The 26,097-nt window shown below is 37.5% G+C and overlaps 2 protein-coding genes across 2 annotated transcripts; one reads left to right on the top strand and one right to left on the bottom strand.

The window, feature by feature from the left end:
* The first annotated feature begins 1,037 nt into the window (after nt 1-1,037).
* Nucleotides 1,038-5,355, top strand: LOC132314057 (probable LRR receptor-like serine/threonine-protein kinase At3g47570). The gene is made up of 3 exons (XM_059812974.1): nt 1,038-1,893; nt 2,137-4,500; nt 4,662-5,355. Exons 1-3 carry the CDS (start codon nt 1,038-1,040, stop codon nt 5,033-5,035), a joined length of 3,594 nt encoding a protein of 1,197 aa, XP_059668957.1. The 3' UTR covers nt 5,036-5,355.
* Nucleotides 5,356-6,322: 967 nt separating this feature from the next.
* LOC132311455 (uncharacterized) lies at nt 6,323-26,081 on the bottom strand. The gene is made up of 7 exons (XM_059809361.1): nt 25,941-26,081; nt 25,711-25,830; nt 16,799-17,257; nt 12,120-12,259; nt 11,868-11,988; nt 10,180-10,320; nt 6,323-6,694 (listed from the first exon to the last, which is right to left on the bottom strand). The coding sequence occupies exons 1-7, from the start codon at nt 26,013-26,015 to the stop codon at nt 6,611-6,613; spliced, it is 1,140 nt and encodes a 379-aa protein (XP_059665344.1). The 5' UTR covers nt 26,016-26,081; the 3' UTR covers nt 6,323-6,610.
* Between the last annotated feature and the right edge of the window lie 16 nt (nt 26,082-26,097).

Here is a 26,097-nt window from a genome sequence, read left to right as displayed (position 1 = left end):
GAGATGATTGAGAAATAGTTGTTATAATTGAAGAAAATTCACAAACAGAATAATGCAATTTTTTTTTTTTTTTTTTTTTTGAGTCATTGACAAAAAATTCATTCACACCACTCACGCACGCACATCGCTCCTTTAGAGACTCAAACTCTCACCATTCACTTGACCGATGATCAGATACTCATAACGTAAATAATACTCGAGTACCTTGCAAAGGCCAAAGATTTGCCGCACCAGACAAGGATAAAAAAACAACCACAAGTTTTGTCTTCTTTTTGGTTGCCAATAAAATGGAGAAAGACTTCGACATGTACAGTTCCTTGTTTAATTGTACTCTGGTCATTGATGGTGACAATTCCAATTTACAATGGAGTCTTGTAAAATATGAACACAAAATTTTCAACTTGGGGAAGAAATTGAAGTATTCAACTTGGTATTGTCACCATCAATGACCAGAGTACAATTAAATTAGGAAAGACTTTCCTAATTTAATTGTACTCTGGTCATTGATGGTTTCCTAATTTAATTGTACTCTGGTCATTGATGGTAACAATACCAATTTACAATGAAGTCTTGTGGGATATGAACAGAAAAATTTTCAACTTGGGGAAGACATTGAAATATTACTTACACCAAAGACTTACCTAAGTTCAACAAACAAATAATTTAAGTGATGGATTAATATAGTTGCATATAAATTTCATAACTCAAACCAAACAGACTACTAGTATATTCTAGTCATAGAGACGGTGAAGTTGGAATACGAGGCATTTGACTTTGATACCATATTAATTACCATCTACAACAAAAGTTACACGGTTAGAGAGAATGTAACTTAAATATATAAATCATTACGACAAATCCCAACTCAATTTGTAACTCTAATTTGCAGGCTGTGTTTTTATCTTTGCACCAAACAATATTTACTACTTGAACAGAGTCATGGGGGTGATAGTTTATTTAAACTGCCATCGTTACAAGTACTTTCACTCCTCATATTGAACTGCTATTAACACACACGCACTCTCTCTCTAGGCATCATGGAAAAGAAGAAGAATGTAATGTTGTTATTGCTTATAACATGCTCATTTGTGGCTTGCTTGGCTATGTCTTCTACCAGCTTCACAGATGAGGAGGCACTTCTAGCCTTCAAAGCTCATATTACCTTTGATCCCAGTAACGTTTTGGCGACAAATTGGTCACAAGGTACCTCCTTTTGCAATTGGATTGGTGTATCTTGCAGCCGTAGGCGCCAAAGAGTGACAGCCTTGAATCTTCCCAATATGGGCCTTAGAGGTACCATCCCCAAAGAAGTTGGCAACCTCTCGTTCCTTAGCTTCCTCGACGTCAGTGAGAACAGCTTTCATGGCCATCTCCCTGATGAACTGGGTGGTTTGCGTCGACTAAAATCAATCAATTTTCGCCTCAATGAGTTTACTGGTAAAATTCCATCAAGTTTTGGAATTCTAACCAAGCTTGAGTTCCTGCTTCTCTCTTACAACAACTTCACAGGATCCATCCCCCGAGGCATAGGCTTTCTTCCCGAGTTGAAGTTGTTATACATCAGGAACAACAGCCTTTCAGGGTCCATTCCCTCCACCATCTTCAACATTTCTTCGTTGCAAAAGATTGACCTCACTTTCAATGAGCTGTCTGGTACTCTCCCAATGGACATGTGCAACAATCTCTCGAAGCTTGAAGCGCTACATCTTTCGTTTAATCAGCTAGGTGGCGAGCTTCCTACAAGCTTACCCAAATGTACTCAACTTCAAAATATATCACTATCGGTGAATGAATTTACAGGACAAATTCCTCGGGAAATCGGCAACCTATCTAAGCTTCAACTTTTATATCTTGGTGGTAACAGCCTGACAGGTACAATTTCATCTTCAGTTGGTAATTTGTCAATTTTAAAGCTGCTGCTACCAGCCTTAAAAGTTTCATTAGAACACCCACCAGCTTCCCCTGTTTTATCTCTTCCAAAAAAACAGGCCAAACACTATTCAAAACAGATTTTAAACCCCAAAAGCTGCGCTTGAAAAGCTAATCCAAACAGGGCCTTAGGATAAAACAATTTAAATAAAACATATCTTTCAATTTTGCAATCTCTAAGCTTCTTGTCTTCACTTTATCTTGCAGGTGAATTACCCGATACAGTCCTCAACTTCTCCTCACTAGTGGTTTTTGATGTCGCCAAGAATGCAATCTCTGGTGGTCTGCCAAAGGGTCTATGCCAACGAAATCCGAGGCTTGAAGTCATTAATCTTGCTTCGAACCAACTCGCTGGAAATCTCTCTTCTTGGCTGTCAAATTGTAAGCAACTTAAAAAACTCTATCTCTTGATCAATAATTTCACAGGAAGCATGCCGGTTAACATTGGGAACAATTCCACCCTTCAAGTTTTACATCTTTACAGAAATAATTTGGAAGGTGAAATTCCACTTTCAATTGGTAATATGTCCGCGTTAGAGGATATTGATGTGAGTGAGAACAATTTTCATGGTATTATTCCTTGGCAATTAGGGAATCTCCCGAATTTGATAGCCCTAAGCCTTGGTTCTAACAACCTTATGGGTGAAATACCACGGTCACTCTTCAACATAACTAATTTACAAGACCTTTCACTCTCAATTAATCAACTTTCAGGAAATCTTCCATCAAGTGCTGGCCTTTGGCTTCTGAATCTTCGTACTCTTTTTCTTGGTGGCAACAAACTCAGTGGAATAATTCCCAACTCAATCTCAAATGCCTCCCAACTAGTTGAAATTAGTCTGTCCCATAACTTGTTCACTGGTAGCATACCAACCACTCTCGGGACTATAGACCACCTCCAATCGCTTGATTTAGGATCGAATCAGCTGAAAAATGATCCATCGTCAACACTTGAGCTAAGTTTTCTCACTTCATTAACAAATTGCAGGCTTTTGGATGTTTTGGTCATACAATATAATCCCCTGAACGGTATTCTTCCAAAGTCCATTGGAAATTTCTCTGACTCTCTTGAAATATTTTATGCATCTGCCTGCCAAATAAAAGGAATAATTCCTATTGAAATTGGGAATTTGAGCAACTTGATTTCACTGACTCTAGGAGGAGGTAATGACTTGACAGGGTCAATCCCGGAAACATTTGGACAGCTACTGAAACTCCAGTTTCTGGAAATTGCCGGTACTAAATTGCAAGGCGAGATAACAGACAGACTTTGTGCTTTAACAAGCTTGAGTGAGCTAGAGTTGAACGGAAATAAATTTTCTGGATCAATTCCGAGCTGCATTGGGAACCTTACTTCATTGAGAAGACTTTTTTTAGATACTAATGCCTTAACTTCCGAAATTCCATCGACTCTGTGGAACCTTCAGGATATCTTGATTATGACCTTGTCTTCTAATAGTCTAACTGGTTCTCTACCTCCAGAAATTGGCAATTTGAAACATGTTACACTGTTGGATCTATCAAAGAATCAGTTCACCGGTAAAATTCCAAACACAATTGGGCAGCTTCAGAACCTGGTTAACCTCTCACTGTCAGAGAACAGACTACAAGGTCCTATACCCGAATCATTTTCTGATCTGATAAGTTTGGAATCCTTAGATTTATCGCGCAACAGTTTTTCTGGTGCAATCCCCAAGTCATTGGAGAAACTTTTGTATCTTAAGTATATAAATGTTTCTTTCAATAGACTAAGTGGAGAAATTCCAAGTGGAGGACCTTTTGCAAATTTCACGTACGAATCTTTCGTGCAGAATGATGGACTATGTGGAGCACCTCGGTTCCATGTCAGAAAATGCAGAAGCCCCAAAAAATCACGGAAGACAGAAATTCTTCTAAAGTATATCGTACCACCAATTGCCTCCGTGGTGGTTGCAATGGCTTTTCTGGTTGGGCTGCTAAGATGCAAAAAGAAAAGCAGGCAACTTCCAATCCAATGTGACTCACCACCTGGTGGAACACACAGAAGGATATCACACCAAGAGATTCTTTACTCAACAAACTACTTTAGCGAAGACAATTTGATCGGTAAGGGAGGCATTGGTTCGGTATACAAAGGGTTGTTCACTGATGGGATGGTGGCTGCTGTTAAGGTTTTCAACTTGGAGCAACAAGGTGCATTCAAGAGTTTCGATGCAGAGTGCCAAGTAATGCGCAACATTCGCCACAGAAATCTTGTCAAAATAATCAGCAGTTGCTCTAACCTCGATTTCAAAGCCTTGGTGCTAGAGTATATGCCTAATGGGAACCTTGACAGGTGGTTGTACTCTCACAACTATTGCTTGAATATTGTCCAGAGGTTGTGCATCATGATAGATGTTGCATCTGCATTAGAGTACCTCCATCACAGTTGCTCAACCCCTGTAGTGCATTGCGACTTGAAGCCGAGCAACATTCTATTAGATGAAGACATGGTTGCACACGTAGGTGACTTCGGCATAGCAAAGCTCTTGATGGAGAACCAGTCAATGGCACAAACAAAGACAATAGGCACCATTGGGTATATGGCACCAGGTTTGTTCCTTCTGAATCTTTTTTTTTTTTTTTTTTTGGGTAAGTTTGTCGTGGTATTTTTACTTATCACTCTCTGTTACAAATTTATTACTGTTTCTTTTCTTTTTTTTTAATTTTCTTCTTTTTTCTTAGTTGGTTTATTTATAATACAAATGTTACAGAGTATGGTTCGGCTGGGATGGTATCCGTTATGGTGGATGTTTACAGTTATGGAATTCTATTGATGGAAACATTTACAAGAAAGAAGCCGACGGATGATATATTTCTGGGAGAACTGAGTTTGAAGCATTGGGTACGCGAGTCTTTCCCTAGTGATATACTGGAGGTTGTAGATGCTAATTTACTAAGAGGAGCGGAAGAGAATTTTGCTGCTATGAAGAATTGTTTGTCGGCCCTCTTGGGATTAGCTCTAGAACGCACAGCAGACTTACCCGAGGAGAGGGTTAACATGAATAATGTCTTAGCGAGGGTCAAGAAGATCAAAATCATGTTTCTTGAGAACGTAACGAGGCCTGGAATGAAGCCACTGATCTAGCTAAGTTTCAGAACCAAGTACTCGGTTAGAGAAGAAATCTTCGTGTTTTGTTTTAGATGTTTCACAAATAAGCCTTTTGCATGCTTTATCAACTATTTCTTGGCATTCTTAATATAGTTAGTGATATTCGTATTCACTTTCTTCAGATATCTGTATGACATTTGAGTCTGTGAGTCCACGAGAGTTATTATTTGTACGCTTCTCTTCCTTTCAGTTGAATGTTTGCCACATTTTTTTTTTAATGTCAAATAGTTGTGATATAGTCCATTTTCGTTCATTTCGTAAATGTGTAAAAGAATAGAAGCTATGCTTCGGGGCACGAGTTGGAATTGGAGAAAATTTTAGTTCATAAACACAAATTTGGTGCTCTCAAATGCAACATGGTTGAATTTTGTATTGTTCAATGACTCTTATGATGAGAGGACTCTCTTGATAGCATTACTCTTCTTTATACGATCAAGTTTTGATTCTTTTGTTAATAGGAATTTGAATACCATCCTTTTAACTGAAATGAATTTTGGGAGGAGGAACTCATATTGCAATGCTTTCGTTCGTAAGAAACTCAATCCAAACAAGTTCCAAGTTCCAACCCTTGGCCAAAGCAACATCTAAATAGAAAAATATTAAATAAATCATGTTTATATTAAACTCATATTTTGAGAATTTTAGATTTGTATGATGGGTATTCTTTGTTTGCTCAAATTTTGATTCTCTTGTAGTGATTGGAGTGAGTTTAATTCAAATGAAAACCACATGATATTAGGGATGCAAACATGTAGATCTGGGATGAGGTACAAATATTGCAACCTTTTTCCGTGCACAAGAGAATTCCTTTCAATAGAGTTATAGTGGGTTTTTTTGTCTTTTTGACACTTCCTAATTTTGAAGTAATTTTTGTTTAGGATTGAGTACAGGTATTTCAGCATTTTTTATCATAGTGTTAGTAATTTATTGGGACAGCAACTCAGAATCTAGTTCAAAGGAGAGATCAAGGAGATCAACAATTGCAATGGATTACCATTTGACCCAAAAGGGTAAGTTGGTTGCGAACCGCCCTACCTACTTGTCCATCCCTACCCCAACAGGGGGAGGACCTTGTAGCAACCCGGACACGGATCAAACCCTGCACTTGGCATGACACCGAACTGGGCCTACTCTAATACCACTTGTAATGAGTCAGACACTTCCCATTCGACCCAAAAGCTTAAGTTGTTAGAAAATTCTACATACCCGGCCTTGTACGTCCAAAAGCCTCCTCATCCGGATCCAATGCAAGACAAGAACCCACAATAATAATCCACTATGTGATGATGATATTTCATTTTTAAAAACCATAGTATTTTGGTAATTAGTCTCAACAGTTTTAACTTTGAAGAGAGGTAACAGGAACCAAAATTAGCAATAACTAAAATTACTTTCAGAGTTCCAGTGAAATATAATCTCGCAAAACTTCATTTCTTAAATCCAAGATCATGCTTTCTAATGGAATTTATAAACTAGTAGTATATAACATAAAAATTACACGGCAGATGGATCTTCAGATATCCGAACCCGACATAGAAATGTGGTGCTTGGCTATGGTTTGGGTGATGTGAGCTGCCTCAGATTGTACTTGGCCAATTCTTTGTATTTCTCCACAACCCCAATCAAGCAAACAGTCTGTAAAGGAAAAATATCACATACTATATGATCAGGACTCATAAGAATCAGAAACAAGAAATACAATTGGATCAATACAATTCACTCCAATCTCTACTTGAATTGGAGGTGCAAGTGCAGCATGTGCTTTTGCACTCGTGCAACGATTCAACACCAAATAGAAATTTTACAGCCACAAGCACAGTTCATCAGCAAACATGCAGGCCATTGAACATTCTAAACTTAGAGGTGACAACTACAGCAGTGATAATGCCTTGCCTAAATGCAGAAAACATAAGCAAAATAATTTTTAATTCTAAAAATAACACATTAATCTCAGTGATGATTTTGAAATATATATATATATATATATATATATATATATATATATATATACTTTTTTCCTGAAAATCAAAATAGCCTATTTATCGAGCAAATGGTTGTTGCAGTTTTGAGTGTCGGGGAAGAAGGGAGTGGCGCTGATGGTATTGCACTTTCGTTCAATCTTTATACAAACAAGTCAATCTATGAACGTCATTAGACAGCGTATATACATAAAAATTGTATATGTGAAAATTTAGGAATTTTAGAGCATCAAAATCACAATTTCAGGCTTCACTGGTAAAACCAGGGAAGATAAGATAATCTAAATTCCAATCCTAGGTTAACCTTTTATATGCTCTAATGGATGTCAATAAATATATGAGTCATGTTAACGAGCAGCGGTATGAGAAAATAAATAAATTAAAAAATAAAAAATTAATGCTTAAACAGTTTAGCAGTGTTCTCATGTCACGAGACTTGGAGGGTAAAAGAACTTGACACCAGACAAACACATATCTAGAACGGGTACTCAAGTCTATGTAACAACTAGAAATCCCAAACATCAAGTAAAACTAAATGCCTTCAAAGTTACATTGCAATAAACTAGGATGATAAAAAAGAAAACAAAATTATTATTTCCTTAACTGGACTCCCTACTCAGTTAAGATGAAGTTGTGTTGTCTTGAGTTGAGCTTTGGAGTTCCATTTAGTTTGACGAAAGGCAACACTTAAGGTGTTGGGTGTGCAACCTGCACATTATGGACTGTCAACTTATTCAAGCCTCAAAAAGATGTCTCGAGCTGATTATCATAAAGCCCACAATCATTTTCCAGTAGCCTTGAAAGCCTTCTATAATTACGTAACCTAATGTAGTGCCAAATGGAAAGAAAGAAGACAGTCTTTATTCCAATTGAAAATTTAATGATTACCCAAACTTGTCAGTTTTCTGTGACTTGCCTAATTACCTACGAACAATCAATTCTTGAAGGGAAGATGGCGGAAATTAAGCTATTAGCACACATAGTGCAAAGAAGACACAAAAGGCATAATCTAATATTAAAAGGTGCAACAGTTACCAAAGGACTAACTACAGCTGAATGGTAAGCACCTTTGGATTGTCTTCACTAGAAAACATAATTTTTGAAATCCTTATGCGTCACCATTGCAGCTAAAGGAAGGAATAGAAGTAGGGACCAAACTAGAAAAATCTCTTTGGAACATGCTCACTAAAAAGAACTGAAAGTGGTTAACTCTCTGAATCACGAGCAGGGCTGCAGGGCCCTCTAGAAACCTCCTCAACTTCACCTGTTCTTTGCAGACGTGTGGCTTTATTGGGGTTCTTAGAGTCCATTAGGTGACCCTTGCCATTCTCCTAGTCTCCAGCCCAGCCCTTTTCTTGTCTTTCTTGCCTTAAAACTGCTCAAATTTGTCCATTTTGCATTAATTTCTCTCAGCTTCCCATCTCTCTCCAAGCACATCCACCTTTAATAATACTTGCAATGCAATCAATCAGCTGGATCTTGGAGAGAGAGAGAGAGAGAGGGCAGTGGAAGCTTTCTAGATAGAAAATTTTGTCTCTGGATTTCATCAAGCTGATTGAGTTGTGATGTGTGGTTGTTCTTGATGGGGAAGGTGACAGTAGGGTAGGCAATGTTGTGCACCAGAGCAGTTTGCACACTGCAGGAGCTGGCGGTGCACCACCTCATGCGGAGCTCTAGCCGGTGGGCAAACGTGATGGGCATACTGAGGGAGTTCAAAGAGATGTGCGGCACTGGCATCCTTAAAATAATTAACAAGATCAATCCCATTGTATCAGAAGGTATAACTCTAGTAAAATTTGTACTCTCGACTAATAGTGGAGCAATTACAACCTAGATAACATCCTCGACTCCTCACTAGCCCGGCTTAGGCTTAGCTACTTCTAATATGAATAATCAAACTTTTTTGCCCCAATGTTCCCTGTAATTTTTGCTCCCGCTGCCTGATAGACTTGCTCTCCACCATGGGTGAGACAAGAATCTGGTGTCCAAGGATGACCAGGGTCCACAGTCCATCGAATGACAGGAAAATTGAAAACAAGTAGTGGTACCACATGCCTTAATCCCAACAGTGAACCATGTAATATTTAATATTTTTGCCAAATTGGAAAACAAGTAGTGGTACCACATGCCCTCCTTGATGATATTCTAGAAAGTCTAACCACACCTTTATGGGCATAAGAACTTCTAAAAGAATGTCATATTGGAAATCACTCTCCTTAGCTCCCTATTCCAATTCTAGTACTCCTAACACTTGTCCAATATTCAATTTACAACATTGCTATCAAAATAATAGTTGCGTTGCTGACAATATTCTTGGCCACCTATGTCCAAGAATCCAACTTTCAGTTAACTTTGTTTCTAATAAACTGATATCCCAGTACAATCAACAACTTTTTTTTTCATAAACCAAATAATATAAGTTCTCAACCATAAACTTGCAAAATTTTCCAGATACCAGCAGCCTGAATCTTATTTTAAGCATCATTGGTAAGAAAAGAGTCATAACACCTCATTCCACAATCTGGTGGGTTCGTTGGTAACTCAATGGAATTACGATGCATGGGATTACAGACAAAACATAGAGCTTCCATCTAAACAAGTGACAATAGCTACCCTTAGTGTGTGAGGCTGCCAAATAGAAGGGTAAAAGTTTATTAACCATATACAGTTTCAAAAATGGTAAAGTAGAGAAATAACCACTTATAAGGCAAAAAACACCTTTCAGCCTCACCAACTCAATTTATCACCCCCGGAGCCAGATTTTCCATGCATATTGACACAATATATTTACACTGTGACCCTTGTCTTCTCCTATTAAAGGAACGCTTTCGCAGAGACTATTAAGTACTAAATTAATAAGCACGGTAGTAGCAGGAGTCCAAGACTCGTTAACCTTATTTGTTGTTCCATTGCTAGAGCATAGAATTTATAAGGCAGATCTAGATTAGTAAACACATGAGCGCTACATCCTACTTTTTCTTTTCTTGTTTTTTTTTTTTTTTTTTTTTTTTTGACAAATACATGAGCTAGCACATACTTCAATACAATAGGCAACTCAAACTATAAAAACTGGATGTGTAATAAACATTGAATGTATGCATATATTCAAAGCCAACTCATACAAATAAAGCACTTTCTTACCTTGACAATTTGAACCACTATGTTCTTATCTGGATTATTTAAATCAACTTTGTGGGGTCCAGGGACAGATTTTGCAACTGCATTGATGATTTTCATTCTATCAATACCAGTATTAGCGCGGGCTTCGTATAACACTGCAAACTGCAAAAGAAGATTAAGTTAGAAATTACATCCTCTTGTGCAACAGATACACAACCTGTATTGGGAAACAACATTGCAACCTCAAACTAGGTCAACTCAACACCAATGACCTAACCCACCATTAAGTCTGTTGTTTCTTTTTCTTCAGTCAAAGAGTTGGTAATGAGTTGATAAAAAAGTAGTTTCAAAAAGTTGAGACTTCAAATAAACCACCAAATACAGAACAGACCTATAGATATATACATTATCATGCCCTTTTTAAAATTGGGCTCACTTTCTAATTTAACTCGCACAAGTTAAAATGGGCTGTGATGGGTCATAGTGGGTGAATCATATGAAGTGTCGAATTCGGTTGGTTCTTTAGTTGCTGCTCAAGACTTTCAGCTTAGCGTTGTTTGCTGTGAGATAAGCTCAACCAAAACTGTGCTCCACTCCAGTAAATATTAACTAAGGCTACCAGTAATTAAAAAAAAAAAAAACACTAAACTAAACTTGAGGGAAATTATGCATTAAAAAAGAAATGCATTGCTGCATCCATGTTTTGATTATACTAGGTAATCGTAAAGTTACAAACTTAACACCCAACCCCCCCCCCCCCCCCAAAACAAATAATAATAATAATAATAATTAAATTTATAAAGTTAACAAATCCTCCATAGCATTTTAATTCAGAATAACATGTATAAAATGTCTGTTGTGCACAAGTTTAAACAGTAACTGGATAGGGGAAAAAAGCTAAAAAGCACTTCAATGTGGACATGTTCTTCCAAGATCTTGTCTTGAATTTACCATATCTTTTGGTTCCTCCCAATGTTGTCAAATAGCCCTCTACAAAGATTAACCTTGCCATGTTTGGTGGAAGAAACCACAACTTTGATAAAGCAGGGCACTTCTTACTAATGAGATTTGTCATTTGGACACTTGTTGATATGACATACATATCTACTGATGCCACACTATTTTGGGGACACTTGAAACAGATTCCACATTATCCACATAAAAGATATGCAATGTATAAGAATTAGAAAACTTCTTGCAAACCGATCTATAATACAGTTTTTTCCATCATTGTTTACTCTCTACAAATTTTCTGCATGCATATAAACACTTAGATATAATCCATGGCCACTAAATCCACAAATGCACACATGATGTTTGTGTCCGTGAGTTTAGATTACAGGAAATAGTACGTATCAAAATAATACTCCGTAATAAAAATAATAATATAAAAGATCATGGGAAATGGCACATTCAACACCGTATCCATGCCCAAACACAACATTTGAAACCATAACTCAATCAATACTACTTCTGAGGCTAGGAGTTTCTAAACTAGTGAAGGGAAAACTTCATCCATGACTAGAGAACAGATATATGAGCAGCAGTTAGAAAGCCCTTAGTTTAGTCTATTAAATTCAATATGTTACACCTCTTCAGCTGCGAAGTGTTCAATTTGGCAACACTGCAAGAATAACGAATTTCTTTTCTTTAAGCAACTAAGCCACAGTGTGGTTAAGCTAAGGAGTGAAAATTTTGATGAACAGTACCTTTTGCGGGGTCTGAGTTTCCACAGGAAAGTTTTGTGCAATGAGGGGTTTGATTGCTGTAGTAATTTCCTCTTCTGAAGCATAACATGACACTTCAATTGGTAGCACTCTTAACATGAACCTAATAAAAAGCAATTCACACTTTAGCAAACTCGGACTAAAAATCACAAAACTGATGTGCACATATGCTAGACAAAGACAAACCTATTTACCAAGAAGGTAATAATTTAAGACTAAAAGTAAGTTATGAACCTTGACATATGCTTCTTAGTTGAGGCAAGTGACGTCATCATGTGTTGTACAATATCTTTGGTGCTGGGGTCGCCATCTCTCTTGCGCATTTGAACAAAGACAACACCATTGCAGCCCGAATCAAGCTTGTTAAAACGCCTCTGCTTAAAAAAGACAAGAATATATTATAGAAACAGGCATAAGATTCAAGGCATATTTTGGACAAGAACAGATTATCAGCGCAAGCAGAGATTCACAACTCTACACCTGTCTGTTTTGCACTAAATGGCTGATAAAATGCCACCAATGGAAGGGGGATCTCAGAGATTGACTAAACAGTACATTCTACAGAAAATGACAAACTCGAAATGGAAAGGCTATTAATATAGCTTAATGGAAAAAAGGAACCTTAAAACCCCCATTAATACTAGAAATTTGTTTTTCAACCAATAATTGTGTAAAAAAAAAAAATCAGCATTAAGATTTAAAATTGTAAATGATCTATTAAAAGTATTATTAAAAACAAAAAAAAAAAAAAAAATAGCTAGTAAACACACGTTAATACGTCTCATCTGACTGCAAAACCAAGCCAGGTCAATTAAAAAATCAGTATACGTGTGCCACTATCTTTATTTACAAATGCATCGTACATAAAATTTATCATTCAGCAAAAATGGATTGATAAACGATTATTGGTAAGTCACGTAACTTCTAAGACAGAAGAAGAAAAATAATTAATTACATTTATAGAAGGGCTGCTACGCGTGTGCATGTATGTGGATGTGTAGGTGTATGTGTATGTGTATGTGTATGTGTATGTGTATGTGTGTCTCTGCGTGTGTGAAGAGATAGAGAGAGCACTTAGCATATTCTCCCTCTCATCAAAACAGAATTCAAGACAGATAAACTGAGTTATAGTGAAGTCATAGGCCATGCACTTAAAATCATTTATCACTCTAGTACCAATGCCCTTTTACATCTAGAAGGCATTTAATAAAGGAATTAACAGAAAGCATATACCTTATAAAAATAAAAATAAAACAAAAATGAAGTAAGATTGTATCTAAAATCTCAGTGAGATGAAGTCAGCCGTATGATTGAGTTTTGTGTTATCACAAATTGCATTTCCCTGAAGCGTTCATCCAGAACACACAATTTCATAAGTAATACTACGTACATCCTTATTTCACGTAATTGAATTTAGAAGACTAATATATTTCGCCTTATATCTTATCATATTCCTTTTTCTGACAAACTTTGATAACTCTAAGACACTAATAAGTTCTTACACTAATTCTCTACAAACCTTAACCCAACAATCCAACCCCAAAAAACATTTTATGTCACAAAAGGCAGAAATAAACACCTGTTTGGCAGCAATGTGATCGCTCCAAAGATTTATTAAACCATTCATCCGTAATGCTGCGTTTGGTGTGCAGGAATGGAATGCCCATTCCAACCATTCCTTTGTTTAGTATGCAATTTAAAATGAGAATGGTCATTCCCATTGGAATGAAAATCCATTCCACAACTAAACCTATGGAATGGTCATTCCATTTCGAAGTAAATTTTTTTTAAATTCAACTTCCCAAAAAACCCTCATGTTCCAAGTCCAAAAACCACCACTACCTTCCACCACAACCACCTCCGCCTTTCACCACCACCACCGACTCCACCACTACCACCGCTTTCCACCGCCACTGCCACCACCGCCATCACCTTTCACCACCGTCATCGCCTTTCACCACAACCACCACCACCTCCTTCCACCACCGCTACCGCATTCCACCGCTACCACCTTCCATCACCACCACCGCCGCAGCCGCCACCTTCTTTCATCACTGCCACCGCCTTCCACCACCACCGCCTTCCACCGCCACCGCCGCCACCATCACCGCCTTCCACCACTACCACTACCACTACCAGTACCACCAGGTCCACCACCACCACCGTCACCGCCTTCCACCACCGCCGCCGCCGCCACCACCTTTCGCCTTTCACCACCGCTACCGCTACCGCTACCGCATTCCACCGCTACCAACTTCCATCACCACCACCACCACTGCCTTCCACCACCACCGTCACCGCCTTCCACCGCCACCACCTTCCACCACCGCCTTCCGTTATCGCCACTGTCACCACCTTCCACCACCACCACCTCCACTGCTTTCCACCACCACCACCACCACCTTGCACCACAGCCACTGCCTTCCACCACCACCACAATCACCTCCATTGGCTTCCACCACCGCCACCTCAATTGGCTTCCACCACCGTCACCTACACCACCATCTCCTTCCACCACTACCATCACACTGCAGCCACCGCTTTCCACCAACACCACTGCCGCCTTCCACCACCACTACCACATTACAGCCACCGCTTTCCACCAACACCACTGCCGCCTTCCGCCGCTGCCGCCGCCGCCTTCCAACGCCGCCACCTACACCACTACAGCTTTCCATCTCCACCACCGCCATTTATTTTTTAAAAAAAATCTAGAAGAATGTCATTTTGTTAATTTAATTTATTTATTTCTAAGAGGGATATTTTGGAGAATTCAATTTTAAATTTATTCCATTCTAAATTTTAAATTGGTGTAACCAAATACTAGAATGGTTATTATCATTCCATTCCTACACATTTCATATTTACAACCAAACAATAGAATGAGAATGACCATTCCATTCCATTCCCATTCTCATTCCATTCCCACTTGCATTCCATTCTATTCCTACACACCAAACGCAGCATAAAGGCATTCATTCAAGAATTGTTTTTATCCAGTCTTTAGGAATGAATAGGGAAGGCAAAACCCTCTGATACATTCTTACCAAAGAAATCAGCTTGATCAATCTATACAACACCTATGAGAAAGGGAACAAATTCACAATCTCTCTCAGGTAGTGAGTGACCATATTGCCAAGCACATAGGAACCAAGAACTCGCCCAGCCAATTTCAATCTGCAACTCAAACAATGACAAAACCAATAACCACAAGAGATCTCTAATCCAAAGTTCCACTATCATGGGGAGCACTTCATCAAGAAACCTCACATTTCTCACTCCAAATAACCAATAGCCACCAATTTCCAAATAACAATCGTTGTGAATAATAGTATCAGTAGGCATCAATATCATTATGGGCCAGTAAAAGAGAGCTTTATTGCCACAACTGCAATTGCAAGCCATAAATATATAAAACCCATTCCTCTCATTTATTCCACTTTATTTCCACAAAGTCAGTTTTTGGACTCTCCAAAACCAATACGCATAGATTTACTCTCCAAAACTTATAATACAAAAGATTGAAGCTTAATTCAAAAAATAAAGGGCTCAAGAGTCAAGAAATTTCATTTTTTAAATAGTAACTTTCAGTTTTGTCTGTTCTTTTTACTCGTCAAAAATAAATAAATAAAAATTGTCTGTTCTTTTTATTTTCAATTTATTTATGCTATTGTTAGAACTTAATTAAATTTGTTATTTGATATTAGATCTTGAACAATACTTAGGTCCTCACTAGTGAGGATCTACACCATCCCCACTGTTGATGTAAACCAATAATAAATGGACATGTCATCTTTAATTACCAAATTCAATATGGTGGGGTATCTACCCACTTACCAAATCAGAAATGGTGATTTGATTACCATCTATGATTTGGTAATTAAAATAGAATGTATCCATTTATTATTGGTCCTCATCAGTCAGTATGGTGTAAATCCTCACTAGTGAAGACCTAAGTATTGTTCTTAGATCTTGAGAGATCGTTGGTGGATCTTGTTCTGAATCTTCCAATAACAGATCTACCAATTGTTTCCACCTACACCCACCCAAAAAAAAAAAATTGTAGAGTAAGACACTAAGACTATAATGTTATCTAGAACTTAGTTAGCTTTTGTTGTTGAAAACTTAAAAATTCAATGTTAAAATATTCAACAAAATCCTTTAAAAAACACAAATATATGGGACAATTTTATTAGTACATACATATCAATAAAAAAATATGGGGGCTTGGGCGAGGGAAAAAATTCACAACTCTAGTCCGCGTCAGGTACATTACTTCCATTACACCCTATATCCGTTAAACCATTAACTGTTACTGTTATGGCTGCGATTTAGAATCTTGCTTTCTCACTTGGGCCAAATGATTCTTAGGAGGTTTGGAGGAGAGAGCCATCACCCCTAGGCAAAAAAGCTCACTAAACTAAAAGTGTTTGACAAAGACAGACTGAGGCTGAAACTACATATTCTCATTAAAAAAAAATGTCAAATACATATAAAGATACGGAAGTGTCAAATGCATACAAAGATATGGAATTGGATGCTTGTATTTTTTACGAATTTTCAAACATAATCATTTAGGTATATATAAGAGTTCTGAAACAAGATAATGACATACTTCCAAATATTTCAGTTGCTGTAAAGAAGTATAGGAACATGAACGTCAGAAAAAGAAATTATCATTCCATTGGATCAGCAATTACTAGCAATCTCTATATGGAAGAATCATTTCCAGCATAAACCACTCAAATGAACATGGCAGAACCAGAGAATAACTAAGGAGAAGTGCAGTTTCAAGAAAACAGATCAGCCATGAGCCCAAAAAATATGACAAAACCAAGTTCTGCATGGCATCCATCAACTCCAAAGATATGAAGAAAATACATTTTTAATGGAATAAGTTCAGTGGGACTCACCTTGCTCCTGTCTCCCAACTCTCTGAGTTCGGCTTCAATTAACTTATCAATAGACTTCTCCATTTTATTATGGACAACATTTCCACCTTTTGATACATCTGTTTCTAGGCATTGTTTCTTTTCTGGTGGCTCCTTGGCTTCAACTTCTTGATTATGATGACTCTTACCATTGTCTTTACTGTCTTCCATATTTTCTTTTATTAGATTCTCACATTCTTCTTGAGGATCTGATTTTTTGTTTGACAAACTTTCATGATTTTCATCACTGTTTCTTTGAGTATTTGACTTTTCTTTTTCCTCTTCCTTGTCTTTCTGATCATCTTCATAATCATCGTCGTCATCCTCATCATCATCATCATCACTACTATATGTGAATGTAGTTTTTTTGTTCAAGGGTTTACTGGCTAATTCTGTGAGTGTCAAACATGAATCCTTCCCTTGTACTAGCTCTTCATAAAACTGCCGCACAAAAAACTAACAAATCAGAGCAGCTATTCAACAGTGTGTATTTTTATTCATACTTATCAAAAAAAATAAAAGGGGGGGAGAGGGGGGGGGGGGGGGGGGGGGGGTGGTGGTGGTGGTTTGTTATCGTTCAATCCCAACCCATAAGTAAGTTGAATGATTGTATTTATCATGTTGAATCCATTTTCCTGTGATAGCTGCAGTTATCAATCAAAATATTCTTATTGAATAGCCAAACTCATGATATAGAAAATAACACAAACAAAACCCAAAAGTTGGAAGCTATAATGAATAATTATAAATGCTAAAACAGCTTCAAATGCACTATTCCTGTTTTTTGGAATCGGAACCATATTATCAATCACAGAACCAAAGTCGGATCGACGGTTTAAATGGATACATATGGGGACCCCTACGTGTGATTTTATTCCAAACAAAAATCCAATTGAACATTCTTGGTTATATGATCTTGATGCAGACCACTGTGGCATAGAAAAACATATACTTTTCAGTGTAACAAGAAAGAAGACCGTTAGGGAGCAAAGGAATACAGCGGAGAGGAAGAATATGAGGTACAAAAGCCTATTAATGTTGTTGAAGATCAATATTTTACATGCTTCGAGTTACAATTGTAGGAAAATTATTAAAATCAGTCTAAATAAATAGCTGACACAAATGTCAAAGTGTGAAAGGCTTTAATTAGTGAGTAAAAAGAACCAAAAGCAGCTCCACGCATTGCCCTTGATGCTACAGTTGAATCAAAAGAAGATAATAAAGTGAAAGAAGAGGCTAAATAGTGGATTTTGAAATATATCTGAGGTATATCAAAGAAAGTACATGAAGAAAATTATACAACCATAATCCATATTTCAGATCGCCTTAAGAAAGTCCTATGCACCAGTTGCTTCAACAATTAATTTCATCATTCCTGACAAATGCAAATTAGAAATAGATATTCAACTATCATCCTGACCACATTAAAGAAAGTGGAAAAGGAGGTATCAGCCTTGGATGCAGCTTCATAGCTCATGAATTTTTATGCATTAACACTTCAACTCGAGTTCAATTTTTTTCAAACCAAGAGAGAATGATGCAGTTCATCAAGGGTCATGAAAAGCAACCTCAATGAAGAAAGCTATCTTGGAAGTAGGTTTGTTTTCAAGGCAGATCCCAATTGGGAATGCGCATAGTATAGCTTTAGTTTTGGTCGATCCATTTTTTATATTTCTTACTGTTGCTTGTTGGTTTGATTTTATTTATGTTATATCGAGTTTCTGGAGTCAATAGTGTTTTCGGTAATTGCAGTACATGGATTTAGTAGGCTCCATTGGTCATATTTTGGGTCAAGTTATGTTGTTGGATCTTTCTATATAAATTTAGTTGGTTTGGATAACTTTAACGGGTCACAGTCTTATGTTTCTAATTTTCAAGTCAATAACCACCAGTCCAGCACTTATCAAAAAATAAATAAAGTCAATAACCAGTCCGGCAATCTAAACATATCTCTAGCATAAAGACCAATTATTTTAGTTGTGAAAAAGGCTTTGGTTATTGTCATTGTTGTTGTTGTTGTTGTGTGTGTGTGTTTTTTTTTTTTTTTTGATAAATTAAATTATATTAGAAAGCGTTCAAGAGGGGAACGCATCCCAGACACCATACAAGGCCGAAGCCAAATAACTGGTCCTACGGACCTAAGGAACCCAAAAAATCAACAGTCTCCTATATAGATTTACAATTTCTCCCTATAACCCAACTAAAAAGAGAATTAATGATAACAAATTTCAAATTCCCAATGGAAGATTCCACGCCGTCGAAAGATCTTCTATTCCGCTCCTTCCAAATGCACCACCAGCTACAAAAGGGAACCGCCCACCAAAAATCACGAGGAGCATGGTCATTGTTGTTGCTACAACTTTCACAAGCCCTAAGATCCAATATCTCCACAAACATTTAGCTACAAAACTGAAAAAACTCTACCTTTTCCCTATAACAAATTTGGTGTCTTTCTTTTTTCCGGTAAAGAACAATTTGATGCCACAATTCCCAGGATAGTGTTATTCACACCCCTACATCATAGAAAGCCTGATGTCTTCCTCCCAACATCTTTAAACTCCAAGTCAAACAAGCACTCTAGGAACTTCGACCAAAACATATCAAATATAAACAACACTATTGCTCTCTGTGATATGTGATACAGCACCAGTCTATTCCTTATAGCTATTCCACATCACCCTGAACAACACGTTTGAGGTAATTTTCACAGCACCCTGAACCACCCTTAAACTTTTCCTATTCTTACCTAATACTACAAACCTTTACTTATTTTTACACTTATTCGATGTCTTTCTTTTTTCTGGTACGGAACAATTTTGATGTCACAATCCCCAGGATAGTGTTATTCACATTCCTGCATCATAGAAAGCCTGATGTCTTCCTCCCAACATTTTTAAACTCCGAGTCAAAGTTCAAACAAGCAATCTAGGAGCTTAGACCGCAGCATATCAAATATCATCATCATCCTTGCCTTAATCACATTGAATGAGGTCGGGGACGTGAATTCTCTTTTTCCATTCCTTTTTACTACAAGCCATCTCTCCTACAATATTTAGCTTTTTAAAATCATTTTTAGTTAAAACATCCCATGTTAATTTCAGTTTCCCTCTCTGTCTCTCACCCTCAATACAAATTAGTCTCCCTCTTGTTAATGGTGCAACTATAGGTCTTCATTTTTATATGACCATACCACCCACCCATAAGGGTTGTAGCAAACATAGAGAGTGGGTGAACAAGAAGTGAAGAAAAGATGAAACCAAAATAGCTATCAGAGAACATTTCACAATCATCCAAGTAGATTTGTTTACACTTCACTTGATCTACGATTAAATTTTATCTATCTTAAGACTACTGCATGAATCAAACTCTACACAGTTATCATTAGATTTAAATTAAAATTAGTGTATTGAAGATTATAGTTTAAATTATGGAAAAAAAAGAATAATTATAGTTTAATGTTTGCTACATTATATATATCTTTTGTCTTCATATATTCATATTTGTAAATATATTACCCATGTATAGGATATATATATACATAAGTACACATAGTGGGCATATAACACTTGATAGAATCCACCCTCATCTGGCAGTGAGAACCAAATATGAGAATTCAATAGCCACATACACATATAGGAGTGTATGAGAGTGTTTGTGTGCATATATATATATATATATATGGTAGAGAGAGCTCTTGATTCAGATATGAGAAAAATTTATAGTTTTTTTTTTTTTATAAGTAAAATGTATTAGAAGGCATTCAAAAGGGGAACGCGTCCCAAGCTATACAAAAAAAACTGACCCTATGATCTCAAGGAGCCCAAAAAGTCCACAATATCCTCAATCGAGGAAAAATCTCTCCCCCAACCCCAACAAAAAAAAGTACAAATAATAGAGAATTTCAACACCCTAATGGAGTACTCCTTCCCATCAAAAGATCTTCTATTCCACTCTTTCCAAATGCTCCACCAAACACAAAAAGGGGTTACCCTCCAGAAAACTCTTGCCTGAGCCCCCACCCATTGGCCCCTCCAAATATCCAGCAATTCCCGAGATGTCCGAGGCATGAGCCAATGAATACCAAACAAATCAAAAATAAGACTCCAACAATCATGAGCCACAGGACAATGCAGCAGTAGGTAATCCACTGACTCCCCATTCAACTTACAAAGACAACACCGATTAACAATAATATGTCTTCGCTTCCTCAAATTATCCAAAGTCAAAATCTTACTCCAAGCTGCAGTCCACACAAAAAAGGCCACCCTAAGAGGCACCGTCAACACCAATGCCCTCCACCTCCTGTCTGTACAAGAAAGCTAACAAGCCAGTGACATCATCCAACTCCCAATCCTGAAAAGATCGCCGGAATTGCACATCCCAAGATAACCTCCCGCTATCAAGGCGATAGCAGTTAGCAACCATAGCATGTTCGTCAACAGCAATCCTGAACAGCCTTGGAAACAAAAGAGCCAAAGGCCTATCCGCACACCAGGGATCCTCCCAAAACCGGACAAACCTTCCATCCCGAACTTTGAATCTAACATGTTTGGAAAACTCGTCCCATCCTTTTCCAATGGCCCTCCACACCCCTACTCCACTAGCAGACCTGACTGGCCTAGCTGACCACCCCCCTCTCTCCTCCCCAAAGCGACAAGAAATAAGCCTTCTCCATAATCTATGCCTTTCACTGCCGAATCTCCAAAGCCACTTACCGAGGAGAGCATTGTTAAAAGGGGCCAATCTCCTAATCCCAAGCCCGCCCAACTGAAATGGCCTGTAAACCTGCTCCCATCTGACAAGATGATACTTAAACTCCTCTCCACGACCTCTCCCCCCCCCAACCCAAAAAAGGAAGTTGCGTTGGAGCATCTCAAGACGTCCAACAACTGAGGTTGGAACTCGAAAGAGCGAAAGAAAATACGTTGGGAGGCTTGACAAGATGCTTTTCACTAACGTAACTTTACCACCCTTAGAGAGAGATTGCTTTTTCCAACCAGCTAATCTTCTCTCGACCCTCTTAATCACCGGGTCCCAACTTCCCACCCTCCTGGCCGAGTCCACCAGCGGCAAACCTAAATACGAGATAGGGAAACGTTGTATCCCACACCCTAAAATAGCAGCCAGAGTGTCCACCTCCTGAAACTCCCCCACAGGTATAAGCACACTCTTGCCCACGTTGACTTTCAAACCAGAGACAGCCTGAAAGCAAACCAAGACACATCTTAGATACCTCAACTGGGACACCTCTGCCTCGCAAAAAACAATAGTGTCATCCGCAAAGAGCAAGTGAGAAATCTCTATCTGCTGAACGGAGTCGGCGCTGATCTTGAAGCCCCTGATAAAACCCAAGTCCACCGCCCTTCTCATCAACCTACTAAGAGCCTCCATAACAATAATAAAAAGGAACAGGGAGAGAGGGTCCCCCTGCCTCAGACCACGAGAACTGCCGAAAAACCCCGCGGGAGACCCATTCACCAACACCGAAAATCTGACAGTGGAAACACATGAAACAATTCATTTCTTCCATCTCTCACCAAAGCCCATCCTCTCCACCAGGTAGAACAGGAAATTCCAGCAGACATGATCATAGACTTTCTCGATATCCAGCTTACAAAGAACACCAGGAGCCCCACTACACAATCTAGAATCCACACATTCACTGGCAATAAGAGCGGAATCTAGGATCTGTCTACCCCCAATGAAAGCATTCTGAGACTCAGAGATAACTCCATCCAAAACCTCCCTCAATCGAAATGCAAGGACTTTTGCGATGAACTTGTAAATGCACCCAATCAGACTGATTGGTCGAAAATCCTTAATGTGAGAAGCACCACCCTTCTTAGGAATAAGGGCAATAAAAGATGCGTTCAATGATTTCTCAAACCGCCCCGTGGAATGAAACTCATGAAAAGTGCCCATAACCTCGTACCGGACCACCTCCCAGCTCTCCAACAGAAATCTCATAATAAAGCCGTTCGGGCCTGGAGCCTTATCACCATTACAGCTCTTAAGAGCCTTCAGCACCTCTTCCTCCGAAAAAGGATTTTCCAACCCATCTATCCAATGCAGAAATAGAATCAAAGCGAAGATCATCAAGACGTGGCCTTCATCGAAGAGGCTCAGAATAAAGCTTCTGGTAGAAAGAGACAATACCGCTACGCACCTCCTCCTCCGTAGTCAAAACCGCACCATCCACACACATCCGCCCAATGTGATTATTCCTCCTATGAGCATTAGCGGTTCTATGAAAAACTTGGTATTCCGGTCTCCCTCTTTGAGCCATAAGGCCCGAGATTTCTGACGCCACGAAATTTCCTCCAAAACTACAATCTCCACACATTCTGCCTGACAAGCTGCTCTCCTACTGTGTTGGGATTCAGAAAGAACACCCTCCCCTTCAAGTCTATCAATCTCAGTAATATCAGCCAAAGCCCTATTCTTTCTCCACCCCAAACTCCCAAAAACCTCCTTTTTCCACCTTTTGAGATTACTTATCAGAATACGAAGCTTTCCTGCAAGAATAAAACTCGATATACACACCACCAGGTTCTCCTCCCACCACGAATGCACAAGACCCTGGAAGTTATCCGCACGAAGCCACATATTCTCAAACACCTCTTTAAAATTGTTGAAAAAGAGGAGAGCTTGGAGGTTAAAGATGAATATGGGCATTTCCAATGACAACTTCACGTTGAGTCGTACTAGTGGGGCTGCACCATCCTTCTAGCAAAACATTCAAGTCTGGTTGTGTGCTACTGTAGGGAGCATTTGATCCATGCATTACCTAAATAATTAATTAGTTATGCATAGTATACCATTAATGTTTTTGTTTTTCCATTATAATTGGTGGGGGGTGTGGTTTTCATTTTACACTTGTGATTGTGCGGGAACAGGGACAGATCCAGGATTTTTGAGTTGGGGGGGCCAAAATACAACTATGCAATTTTTGGAAATAAATTGTAGTATAAATATAGTTTTTAAAATTTTAGTCTTAGTATATATATTGTGGAAAATATAATTAAAAAAAAATATATGAGAAAAACGAATCCTAAATAAATTTAGATGGAAAATTGATATGAGAAAGAATAAGATATAGAGAAAAGGAAACAATAAGGTACATGTAAAATGAGAAGTGGCAAAAAAAATTTTAATTTTTTTTTTTAATTCCTGGTGCAATTGTTTAAATTTTAAATAAAATAAAAAATAAAAAAAATTGAGTTCTTTTATTCCACTTTGGGAAAGATACTTATCAAAAAATAAATAAAAATTCCACTTTGGGAAAGATATTTCATTATTAACTTGACGAAACATTAATAAAAGAATGTGTACCATTTTAAATATAAAAAAAAAAATTAAAAAAAAAAAATCTCCCAAGCTTTAGTAAAATATGATAATTATGAACAATATAGAGAAATACTAAAGAATAGCTATAGAATTTGTCATTTAAAACTAAAAATATTAGCATATATGAATATAAAATATCATTGTTATTATTGGCATTTTTGCTATCTTAGTATGACAAAACTTTACTTTTCCTTATTCTGATTCTCCAAAGACTTCTCCGTGGAGATAAGTATATAATTTTAGATATTTTCCTTGTTAACACCATCTAAAAAATATGTCTGTCAATAAAGGTTCATGTATCTATATTATTAAAAATCGTATAAAAATAATATTATACATGTGTACATTTATGCAAATGTAAATGCGGTAATGATATGTTATAGGAACTATCACAATAATGGAATAACACTTTTGTTTTAGATGATTTGGACTTCACAAGTAAACCTAAAAAGGTTTAATTCAAAAGTATATAAGTTGTAATTATTTCCAAAGTCACTATAATTGAGGCCAGAAAATAACTCTTTAGAAAGAAAAAAAATGAGAGGCCAATTGAATATTTTTATGGGTTTATTTACAAAATAACAATTTTAAAGGAGTATATAAACAATTTTTCAAAATTTTAGGGGGGGCCAAGTGGGGTTTATTATATAAAATAACAATTTTAGAGGGAATAAAAAAATTTTGGGCCCCCCCTCTCTCCCTCCGCCCCTGTGCGGGCATTCACTCATGATCATCTATTTTTTCAACTTGCAATACATATTCATAATATATATTGTAACAAATAATCAACCCACCTGCTAGCCAAATCGCCTGTAAACCACATGCATTAGTCAAACCCAGGCCTCACATTCGGTGAAACTTGAACCAGAGACTTAAGGGAGGTACCCTCAAAGGCTTTACTAACCAAGCTGTCGTGCTTATTGTAGATCTTATAACTGAGTTAAATTGATAAATTAATATTTGAATCAAGAAAACTTGTGAAACTTATTGATAATTAATTAATTATTGAACTTACTTAATAATTGTGATACATAAAAATTTTGTTATGCAAAATTTGTAAATTGGTAGTTCTGTTATAAAAAAAAAAATCTTCCAGTAAATTTGCTAAATGATACTCTCCAAAGCAAATTTCTTGGATAATAAATTTTTCGGGTAAACTAATAAATTAATAACCTAGTCTAAGGATAGGGATATTTTTCAACTGGGTTGTCTAGTTCCTTACACTATTTGAAATTTTTTTCAGTTTAAAAAGAAATTGTTGCTACAACATTCCAATTTTCAGATTATTTCATGATTCAAAATTTTCTTGTTCCTATAAGACCGTTGTTGATGTAATTCAAGATTTTAAATTTATATGTGATTGTATGATTTGAACGAAATTAGTACAAACAAGATGTAGAACCAATAAATATATAACGATTTAACCTTGATACTTCGAACCATGTGTGCCAATAAAATTTTCGAATTGGCAAGAAAGATCATACATTTAAAGCTCATATACAAATAAGGGGGGAATTTTTGTGAAAGAGAAGAAGAATAAGACATACAGAATCAATAACGTTAATGGCTTCCTGAGAGGCTTGGTGTTCCCTTCCACCATCACAAGTTATGAAGAAGCCCTGAATTCCTGGGTGTAATGGGTACAAACCCTTCTTCTTCACTGGTTTCTGAAAAATAGCAAAGAACGAAGTAAAGCATTAGCAAATAAAATCAAGCACATATATAGATAGAAACATACATATATATATATATATAGAGAGAGAGAGAGAGAGTGGACGTTGTGTGGAAGATATCGTTGCTTCCTCTTCTTGCTGTTGCCGTCGCTAGGCTTTGATTTGTTTACAGTAGCCATGAGAGAGAGACAGAGAGAGAGGTAGAGTACAGAGTCTACAGTTGCAGATCGTGCCCCGGGAGGAAAGAGAAACGGTTATAGG

The sequence above is a fragment of the Cornus florida genome, unplaced genomic scaffold, assembly GCF_030987335.1.
Source record: "Cornus florida cultivar Cherokee Brave unplaced genomic scaffold, ASM3098733v1 CherokeeBrave_3.0.0_Hap2_Chr06, whole genome shotgun sequence".
NCBI classification, from domain to species: domain Eukaryota; kingdom Viridiplantae; phylum Streptophyta; class Magnoliopsida; order Cornales; family Cornaceae; genus Cornus; species Cornus florida.
This window is presented reverse-complemented; position numbering and strand designations above follow the sequence as displayed.

Coding starts and splice junctions, on each gene's coding strand:
- LOC132314057 (XM_059812974.1), top strand. CDS start 1,038: ATGGAAAAGAAGAAGAATGTAATGTTGTTATTGCTTATAACATGCTCA. Junction 1,894..2,136: donor TACAATTTCATCTTCAGTTG/GTAATTTGTCAA, acceptor TTTATCTTGCAG/GTGAATTACCCGATACAGTC. Junction 4,501..4,661: donor CATTGGGTATATGGCACCAG/GTTTGTTCCTTC, acceptor CAAATGTTACAG/AGTATGGTTCGGCTGGGATG.
- LOC132311455 (XM_059809361.1), bottom strand. CDS start 26,015: ATGGCTACTGTAAACAAATCAAAGCCTAGCGACGGCAACAGCAAGAAG. Junction 25,831..25,940: donor AACGATATCTTCCACACAAC/GTCCACTCTCTC, acceptor GCTATTTTTCAG/AAACCAGTGAAGAAGAAGGG. Junction 17,258..25,710: donor CCATTAACGTTATTGATTCT/GTATGTCTTATT, acceptor TTTGTGCGGCAG/TTTTATGAAGAGCTAGTACA.